This window comes from Olea europaea, chromosome 8 (genome assembly GCF_002742605.1).
Source record: "Olea europaea var. sylvestris chromosome 8, O_europaea_v1, whole genome shotgun sequence".
NCBI lineage: Eukaryota > Viridiplantae > Streptophyta > Magnoliopsida > Lamiales > Oleaceae > Olea > Olea europaea.
In genome coordinates this window covers 4,305,990-4,316,992 of record NC_036244.1, presented here as the reverse complement: position 1 = coordinate 4,316,992, position 11,003 = coordinate 4,305,990, and the positions used below count along the sequence as shown (strand labels likewise).

General features: G+C 27.6%; 1 protein-coding gene across 1 annotated transcript; it reads left to right on the top strand.

Annotated features, from left to right (window-relative positions):
- Positions 1 to 1,238: 1,238 nt before the first annotated feature.
- LOC111398191 (ATP-dependent DNA helicase PIF2-like) lies at positions 1,239 to 1,946 on the top strand. The gene has a single exon (XM_023025125.1). The coding sequence runs from the start codon at positions 1,239 to 1,241 to the stop codon at positions 1,944 to 1,946; it is 708 nt and encodes a 235-aa protein (XP_022880893.1).
- The last annotated feature ends 9,057 nt before the right edge of the window (positions 1,947 to 11,003 follow it).

Here is an 11,003-nt window from a genome sequence, read left to right as displayed (position 1 = left end):
TAATTGTACGCATATTTAGAGCAAAATTAGAAGAACTGAAACATGATTTATACAAAGCAAATATTTTAGGTCATGTTACTACACATATATACGTGATTGAATTTAAAAAAAAGAGGCCTTCATGTACATATGTTAATATTTAACTCTGAAAATAAAATTACTTGTGCTGAAAAAGTTAATAGGATAGTGTCATGTGAAATTCCTAACAAAAACAAATACCCTCATCTTTATTCTGTTATTGTTATACATAATATGCATGGTCCTTGTGAAAATTTAAATTCGAAAAATGTATCCATGGAGGCAAATAAAAGTTGTAAATATAAATGCCCTGGAGATTTTTGTAATATTACTGTGTTTGGTCAAAAATCATATCTATTGTCTAAGCGTCGTGCTACTAATATTTTTGTTCGAGTTAGGGGTCAAATGTTAGACAATTGATGGGTTATACCATATAATCCTTATTTAAGTGCGAAATTTGACTGTCACATTAATGTTGAAGTATGTTCTTCTATCAAAACTGTAAAATATTTATATAAATATGTTTACAAAGGATATGATCATATTAATTTTTCAGTTCTTAAAAATGAAACAAAGAAGGATATAGATGAAATTTATGCTTATCAATCTGCTAGATGAATATCTCCACCTGAAACTTTGTAGAGGATTTTTTCTTTTAATATGCCAGAAATTTGTCCTACAGTTTACTCTTTACAGTTTCATATCGAAAATCATCAGCAAGTAACATCTGACAATGAAGATGATTTATCTACTGTTGTTGAAAATAAAAATAAAAAAAAACTATGTTGACGGAATTTTTTCGTATGAATAAAGAAAATGAGTTTGCACGTACACTTTTATATAGAGATTTACCAACATATTTTGTTTGGAACATGAATAAGAAAATTTGGACTCGCAGAAAGAAACAAGTTGTTATAGGACGAGTTGTCACGGTAAATCTATCTTAAGGAGAACGATATTTTCTTCGTGTTCTTTTGAATCATATTCGAGGTCCAATATCGTTTCAAAATTTACGAACTTTAAATGGAGTTACTGTTGTTACATATCCAGAAGCAGTGCTTCTACATGGTTTATTGAGCGGAAATAATAATTGTGAATAATGTTTATCTGAAACTATTATTTATGAAATGCCTACTTTTTTAAGACGTCTATTTGCTGCACTGCTTAGCCTCTGCAACCCTAATGATCCAAAATTATTGTGAAATACATTTAAATCTTATATGATTGATGATTACATACATGAAAATATTTCTTCACATGACGCTGAACTTCGGGCTTTAAACGATGTTAGTTGTACCTTAGAATCCTTAGGTAAAAATATAAACGATTACGAAATAGTATCATTCAATTTAGATATGAACGAAAATGATAAATTAAGGAGAATGGTTGAAGATGAGACAATAAATCTAAATATTGAAGAAAGCTATGTTTGTGTAGCAAGTTTAAATAACAAACAACAAATTGTATATGATATGATTATGGAAAAAATAACATCGGGATCAAGTTGTGCCTTCTTCATCGATGGTCCAGGCGGCACAGGTAAAACATTTTTATATAAAGCATTGCTAAGTGCTATAAAGTCTCAAAATGCAATTGCTTTGGCAACTGCATCTTCTGGAGTAGCTGCATCCCTTTTACCCGGAGGTAGAGCTGCTCATTCAAGGTTTAAAATTCCTTTGGAAACAATAGGTGAAATGAGTTACTCTGTTAGTAAACAATCTGCTTTAGGAATTTTGTTGAAAATGTGCAAGTTAATAATTTGGGATGAAACTCTTATGGTAAACCAGTGTGCTGTCGAGGCTGTGGATAAAATGCTAAAAGATATTAACGATTGTAATTTACCTTTTGGTGGTAAAGTTATGGTTCTCGAGGGGTTTTTGGCAAGTTTTACCAGTAGTACCAAGAGGGAAAAAAGAAGACATAATTAAACCTAGCTTAATCTTTTCTGATCCATGGCGTCTATTATTACATGTGTTATTAGTTGAAAATATGAGGGCAAAATTTGATCCTATTTTTTGTGATTAGTTGTTAAAAATTGGAAATGGAATAGAGCAATAACATTCTTGTAATTGCATTCAACTTTCAAACAACATAATTGTACAATTTGAGGATGAAATAAAATCTTTAAAAACTTTAATACATTATATTTTTCCAAATATAGAATCATATGCTGACAGTTTACATACGATGGCAAATCAAGTCATTCTTACGCCTAAAAATGAATGTGCTGATCATATTAATAAGATTTTATTAGAACAAATTTCAGGTGAAATTTTTACATACTATAGCTCTGATGGAGCAATTGATAAATCATAACAAAGCTTGCAAGAAGATTTCCTTAATAGTTTAACCTCAAATGGTATTCCACCACATGAGTTAAAACTTAAAGTGAATTGTCCAGTTATGTTGCTACGAAACATCAATCCTTCTGAAGAGTTATGCAACGGAACACGACTTACTTGTCGAAAATTTGAGAAAAATGTCATTCTAGCGAAAATTACATCAGGCGAATATTATGGAAAATTTGTTTTTTTTTTACCAAAAATTCCTTTTATACCACTTCAAAGTGATCAGAGTTCAATTCCATTTAAAAGAACTCAATTTCCAATTAGGTCATACTTTGCGATGACAATAAATAAAGCACAAGGACAAACACTTGATTTTGTTGGTTTATATCTTCCAGAGCTAGTTTTTTGTCATGGTCAACTTTATGTAACAGTATCAAGAGCAAAAACAAGTAAATCTCTAAAAGTTTTAATTAACCCATCAACTGATGAAACTTTGCACAACAGATGCACTAAAAATGTAGTGTATAACGAGATTCTTTCGTTTATACTTCCGTAGAGGATATCGTCGAAGCAATACAGGTTTGTTATATTTGTAATAATATTATAAACTTTGTTTTAAATAATTTTGCTGTTAGTTGATAAGTTTTACTTTTTTTTTTTTAGTTTCAACTTTTGTTTAGGAGTGAAAAGGATCTAAAAAAATTTAATCTATCGAGCAACTCATGTATGTCTATTTTATAGTTTTTTCTTCTAGGTTTATAATTTTTGCAGTTTAGATTTGTTTATTTTTTAAATTGCTCTTTCTAGTAGACTGTTACGGTGATTTCTTATAATATAAGCTTCAAATCTGTTGTATAACTATGATATGACAATTTTATAGTTGTTTTAGTTTAAGTATTTAAATAATTTCTTAAGTTGTCGATTCGTCATCATTTCAGTTTCATATCCTGTATTTTGAACTGATTTTTTTCATTTATTTATGTGTGTACAATTTTCTATTCTTAGTTGGTAGAATCAAGAGTCATCATAATACTTTATACTTCAGTTATGAAATTCTTCAAAAAGCAAAAAAATAAAACATAGATAAAACATTTGCGACTTGAGATATGTTCATTTCATATTATAATTACTGTAAATCTTTGTCCATATTAAGTTTGTTTTTGTCTTATAAAATAATTTCTTAAATTGATGATTGTTGATTGGTTGAACTTTAAATGTTGTGTTTTTAAGTTATTTCCGTCTCCTTGTTTTAGTGTGTAGAATTTCTGATTTTTAGTTTGAAAATTTCATGCTTAAAGTATTTATGCTATATACTTATATAAAATTCTTTGTTACAATAGTTATTTTTTTATTTAGAAAATAATTATTAAGGATTTATGGCTGTAGTTTGATATGGTTTAATTTCAATTTTATGAATTACATAAGTTTCGAATTTGATCAGTTACATAGATTAATACTTCGTTCATATATTTATTGTCATTAAATTTAATGAATGCAAAATATAGTACTTCAATTTCCTACTTGTGAGTACGAAATCGCTGTTAAATAATAAATCTTGGTTGTTGTTCATATTAGCTTACGTTAGTTGTTTGTTTAGTAAAAATGAAAGCTGGAAAAAAAATTTCAATCTATAATTATTTTTTTATGATTAGGTACTGAAAACTTTGAAAAGATTTTCCTCACCAGTTATATCGTGTTACCAACTGCTGTAGATTTGACTTTGTGGCGTTAAAAAAGATGGCGAGTAAAGAAATCTATATTTCCTTTCTGACAAATAAATAGTTATATAGCATATTGATCCAGGTAATAATATGTTGCAAATGTGGGCAACTCAATGTTGAGTATTTAGTTAAGCATCAACTAAGTATTTTGTTAGTGAAGATTCTTCAGTTCAAAGGTTGCTTTAACTTTTTTTTTATTGTTTCAAATAGTCATAACTTGTACAACGACTGTCGCTTATATATATTAAACTTGTAAATTATTGGTTCTTATATCGAATTTCTTTATCGTAAAGGAAATTTTAATTTTCGTTTCTGCTTTTTATTATAACACTATTTTCTATCGTTCTTAGTTCTTACAATTTTGTAAGTAGATAACGTTTGATCAACTATCACTCTATAAATAAGAAATAATATTTATTTCTATATAATTTTTTTCTATTACTTATTACTTTAACTAAATGTTAGTAATTGAATCAAATATTAAAAAATAAACATTTTATGTCAAATCATAATAACAATTTAATTTTTACATATTCACTTATACAAAATTTAAATTGTACTTTTCAAGTAACAGAAATATATTTAATTACAATTTACAAATATTAGTATTTAAAAATTTTATATTAATAAATAAAGTATAAAATATGAAAAAACAAAACCAAAATAACTATCGTTCCTTCATTTGTAAAAAAATTATTTAATTACAATTTACAAATATTGATACTTAAAATTTTTATATTATAAATATAAAATATAAATAAACAAGAATAAAACACAGGTTACATTATATTATTTACTTAATATAATTTTTACTTTAAAAAACTATATTCAATATTTAATAGCAAAGAAAATTTTTTATTGTTGTTATATTTAATTGGTAGTGTATGGAGTGGAATTGGACTCTCATATACCGTATTTGTGTTTTAAACACCAGATTCATGCTTATCGTATTTGACAATTGCTTACTATATTTGGCAGCTCAATTCACCGTATATGGTAGCTTACCGTATATGCCAGGTACCTTATCGTATTTCCACCTTACCGTATATGCTGCCTATCGTATTTGTAGAAAGTTCACCGTATATGACAGCTCACTGTATTTGCAGGCGAAACTCACCGTATTTGCACAAAATTTGCATAGTGTTTTTATTCATACACTAACTAAAATAACACAAATTTTTTCACTTACAAATAGAAATATCATATATGTGAAATCTATTTTTCACACATATAACGAATTAGAAAAACAGTTTATTTTAATTATCTATTTCTAATATTAATTTAACAAACAATATATGAGTCAAGTATGTTGCAAATTAAATAAATAAATCTGTAAGAATAAAATGCAAACTAAATAAATAGTAGATAAAATTTCAACCCGAGGCCTGTGTAAACACAATTTCCTTGAGACAAATTTGCCCCCTCACCGTAGTGCTAGAGGTTTAGTTCGAGCACCTATCTCCCAGAATACAACGGTAACTAGAAGAATTCGAGCACCGCAGTTCTAATCCGGCAAGCTGGGCGAGTGTTCGAACAATATCACCTTACTGGAATGGACACAAGAGGAGACGGAACAAAAACAGAAAATAGAACTGTATCTGAGTTTAAACCGCTGAAAATTGCAGATGAAAATTTTAGTGTATGAACTGCTGGAATTTGAGTGAAGTATGTAGACTGAATGTGACCATTAGCTTCTGCATTAACCATTGCAGTTTTCGAAGTTACACATTGGTTTCAACCATTGGAGTTTTAGGAGTTTCAGACACTTAAAAATCATTTGGAAAAATCAAGAAAAAATTGCAAAACGCGGACAATCCAAATTGGCCAGTTTTTGCTCCGTTCAATCCGACATTCTTGTGCGCACGCACCCAAGTTCAACGTCCGAAGGTTATTTTTGTCTGTGATTTACACACCCATGCGCGCGCACGTGGAGAGAGCCTCTATGCTACACATGATCACATCATTCCAATGCATAGCCATACATAAAGTGGTTTTGGTTTCCATATTTTTCCTATGTGGGACAAAATTATCTATAGTTTTCCCACCAACTAGACCATTTCCAATGGTCTACTTTAAACTCTAACTTCTCATTCACCCGACATTTTTGACAAATAAATATATAACTTCAATGTTCTCGTGAAGGAGAACACATATCAACTTTGATATTCCAAATTGGACCAACGGGTCCCACCGAAAATTGTGCCAAAAGTGAGTTATTCACTCATTTTTTTCAACATTATGTTCATTCAATGAATACGAAAGTATAATTATATCGTCTCTTTCTATTAAATGATGAAAAGACAAGTACAATCATCACTTATCTGAGTAATAGTTATTTTCACATAATAGATATTTTTTAGTTGACACGTAACACATAAGATCATGCAAATTGAAAATATCTATTAAATATCTTTTTGTCAAAAGTATTTATTATAAATAGCATACATACCTTATTAATTCATCGAAAGGATAAAGTAACAATAAGAAAAATTTTCTAAAAACGATCGAATCCATTTTATATATAAAAAAATTTCAGATGTTAAAATATTAAGATGAAAAATTAGTTGCCCTCAATTTTGTGTTACTATAATTGAAATGTATTTTTTGGGGATAGGATAAATGTTCCCTTGATGTATGGATTAAAAATCAAAATTATTGGAACTCATAAATTAAACATTATTTTAGTTTGAGTGGTTATTTTATATATAAAAGACTTATTTGATGATAACTATATACAATATAATTAAATCGTGTAATTAGTCAAATCTTTTTGTATTGTTCAATATCCAATCGATATAATGATTTTTTTTATTTACGTATAATATTATTTTATGAAAGATTCCGCGAATGAAAATAAAAGAGAGAAAAAGAAGGAAAAATTTTAATGAAGCCAAACACAAGCTCAGTGCAGTGTAATACTTTGTCACTTAAACGGGGTTGAAATTTTTATTTAATCAACCAATTTTTATATATTCGAATTTAATCCTCCAAAATTTATATACATTTAACATATTCAATATCGTCAAATAAATTAATCGACATCTTTTTGATTGAGTATTAAATTTTTTAAACATCGTGTTAAGTTTTACTTTGACTTATCGCAACTACTTTTAAGAAATACGGTAAGCTACAAATACGGCAAGGTGCAAATACGGTAAGGTGTTTGGCATATATGGTAAACTGCCAAATACGGTGAGCTGCTTGACATATACAGTAAGCTGCCATATATGATGAATTGAGCTGCCAAGTACGGTAAGCATGAATCCAGTGTCTAAAACACAAATACGATATATGAGAGCCCGATTCCACTCCATATACTACCAATTAAATATAACAACGCATAAAAGATTTTCTTTGCTATTAAATATTGAATACAATTTTTTAAAGTAAAAATTATATTAAGTAAATAATATAATGTAACTTGTGTTTTATTCTTGTTTATTTTTATTTTATATTTATAATATAAAAATTTTAATATCAATATTTGTAAATTGTAATTAAATAATTTTTTTACAAATGAATGAATGATAATTATTTTGGTTTTGTTTATTCATATTTTATACTTTATTTATTAATATAAAAGTTTTAAATATTAATATTTGTAAATTGTAATTAAATATATTTCTGTTAGTTGAAAAGTACAATTTAAATTTCGTATAAGTGAATATTTTAAAATTAAATTGTTATTATGATTTGACATAAAATGTTTATTTTTTAATCTTTGATTCAATTACTAATATTTAGTTAAAGTAATAAGTAATAGAAAAAAATTATATAGAAATAAATATTATTTATTATTTATAGAGTAATAGTTGAACAAACGTTATCTACTTACTAAATTATAAGAACTAAGAACGATAAAAAATAGTTTTATAATTAAAAATAGAAACAAAAATTAAAATTTCCTTTACGATAAAGAAATTCGACATAAGAACCAATAATTTACAAGTTTAATATATATAAGCGGCAGTCGTTATACAAGTTACAACTATTTGAAACAATAAAAAATAAATAAAATTTAAAGCAACCTTTGAACTGAAGAATCTTCACTAACAAAATACTTAGTTGAGGCTTAACTAAAGACTCAACATTAAGTTGCCCACATTTGCAGCATATTACCTGGGTCAATATGCTGTATAACTATTTATTTGTCAGAAAAGAAATATAGATTTCTTTACTCACCATCTTTTTTAACGCACAAAGTCAAATCTGCAGCAGTTGGTAACACGATACAACTAGTGAGGAAAATCTTTTCAGAGAGTTCAGTACCCAATCATCAAAAAAAATTATATATTGAAATTTTTTTTCTAGCTTTCATTTTTACCAAACAAACAACCAATGTAAGTTAATATGAACAACAATCAATATTTATTATTTAACTCACAAGTAGGAAATTGAAGTACTATATTTTGCATTCATTAAATTTAATGACAATAAATATATGAACGAAGTATTAATCTATGTAACTGATCAAATTCGAAACTTATGTAACTCATAAAATTGAAATTAAACCATATCAAACTACAGCCATAAATCCTTAATAATTATTTTCTAAGTAAAAAAATAACTATTGTAACAAAGAATTTTATATAAGTATGTAGCAGAAATACTTTAAGCATGAAATTTTCAAACTAAAAATCAGAAATTCTGCACACTACAATAGGGAGATGGAAAGAACTTAAAAACACAACATTTAAAGTTCAATCAATCAACAATCATCAATTTAAGAAATTATTTTATAAGACAAAAACAAACTTAATATGAACAAAAAGAAACGAAAGTCGAACCAACATAACAAAGCAATTTACTGTAATTATAATATGAAATGAACATATCTCAAGTCACAAATGTTTTATCTATGTTTGATTTTTTTGCTTTTTAAAGAATTTCACAACTGAAGTATAAAGTACTACGATGACTCTTGATTCCATGAACTAAGAATAGAAAATTATACACACATAAATAAAGGAAAAAATCAGTTCAAAATACAGGATATGAAACTGAAATGATGACGAACCAACAACTCAAGAAATTATTTAAAAACTTAAACTAAAACAACTATAAAATTGACATGTCATAGTTATACAGTAGATTTGAAGCTTAAATTATAAGAAATCGCCATAACAGTCTACCAGAAAGAGCAATTAAAAAAAAATAAACAAATCTAAACTGCAAAAATTATAAACCTAGAAGGAAAAACTATAAAATTGACATACCTGAGTTGCTCGATAGATTAAAAATTTTTGGATCCTTTTCACACCTAAACAAAAGTTGCAACTAAAAAAATAAATAGAACTTATCAGCTAACAACAAAATTATTTGAAACTAAGTTTATAATATTATTACAAATATAACAAACATGTATTGCTTCGACGATATCTTCTACGGATGTATAAACGAAAGAATGTCGTTATACACTACATTTTTAGTGCATCAACTGTGCAAAATTTCATCAGCTGATGGGTAAATTAAAACTTTTAGAGATTTACTTGTTTTTGCTCTTGATAATGCTACATAAAGTTGACCACGACATAAAACTGGCTCTGGAAGATATAAACCAACAAAATCAAGTGTATGTACTTGTACTTTATTTATTATCATTGCAAAGCATGGTCTAATTGGAAATTGAGTTCTTTTGAATGGAATTGAACTCTAATAACTTTGAAGTGGTATAAAAGAAATTATTGGTAAAAAAAAACAAATTTTCCATTTACCTGATGTAATTTTTGCTAGAATGATATTTTTCTCAAATTTTCGACAAGTAAGTCGAGTTCCATTGCATAACCCTTCAGAATGATTGATATTTCGTAGCAACATAACTGGACAATTCACTTTAAGTTTTAAGTCATGTGGTGGAATACCATTTGAGGTCAAACTATTAAAGAAATCTTCTTACAAGCTTTGTTCTGATTTATCAATTTCTTCATCAAAGCTATAGTATGTAAAAATTTCACCTGAAATTTGTTCTAATAAAATCTTATTAATATGATCAACATATTCATTTTTAAGCGTAAGAATTACTCGATTTGCCATCGTATGTAAATTGTCAGCATATAATTCTATATTTGGAAAAAATAATGTATTAAAGTTTTTAATGATTTTATTTCATCCTCAAATTGTACAATTATATTGCTTGGAAGTTGAATGCAATTACAAGAATGTTGTTGCTATGTTCCGTTTCCAATTTTTAACAAGTAATCACAAAAAATAGGATCAAATTTTGCCCTCATATTTTCAACTAATTATACATGTAATAATAGAGGCCATAGATCAGAAAAGATTAAGCTAGCTTTAATTATGTCTTCTTTTTTCCCTCTTGGTAATACTAGTAAAACTTGCCGAAAATCCACCCCGAGAACCATAACTTTACCACCGAAAAGTAAATTACAATCATTAATATCTTTTAGCATTTTATCCACAGCCTCGACAGCACACTGGTTTACCATAGGAGCTTCACCCCAAATTATTAACTTGCACATTTTCAACAAAATTCCTAAAGCAGATTGTTTACTAACAAAGCAACTCATGTCACCTATTGTTTCCAAAGAAATTTTAAACCTTGAATGAGCAGTTCTACCTCCGAGTAGAAGGGATGCAGCTACTCTGGAAGACGTAGTTGCCAAAGCAATTGCATTTTGGGACCTTACAACACTTAGCAATGCTTTATATAAAAATGTTTTACCTGTGCCGCTTAGACCATCGATGAAGAAAGCACCACTTGATCCCGATGTTATTTTTTCCATAATCATATTATATGCAATTTGTTGTTTGTTATTTAAACTTGCTGCACAAACATAGCTTTCTTCAATATTTAGATTTATTGTCTCATCTTCAACCATTCTCCTCAATTTATCATTTTCGTTCATATCTACATTGAATGATACTATTTCATAATCGTTTATATTTTACCTAAAGATTCTAAGATACAAATAATATCGTTTAAAGCCCAAAGTTCAGCATCATGTGAAAAAATATT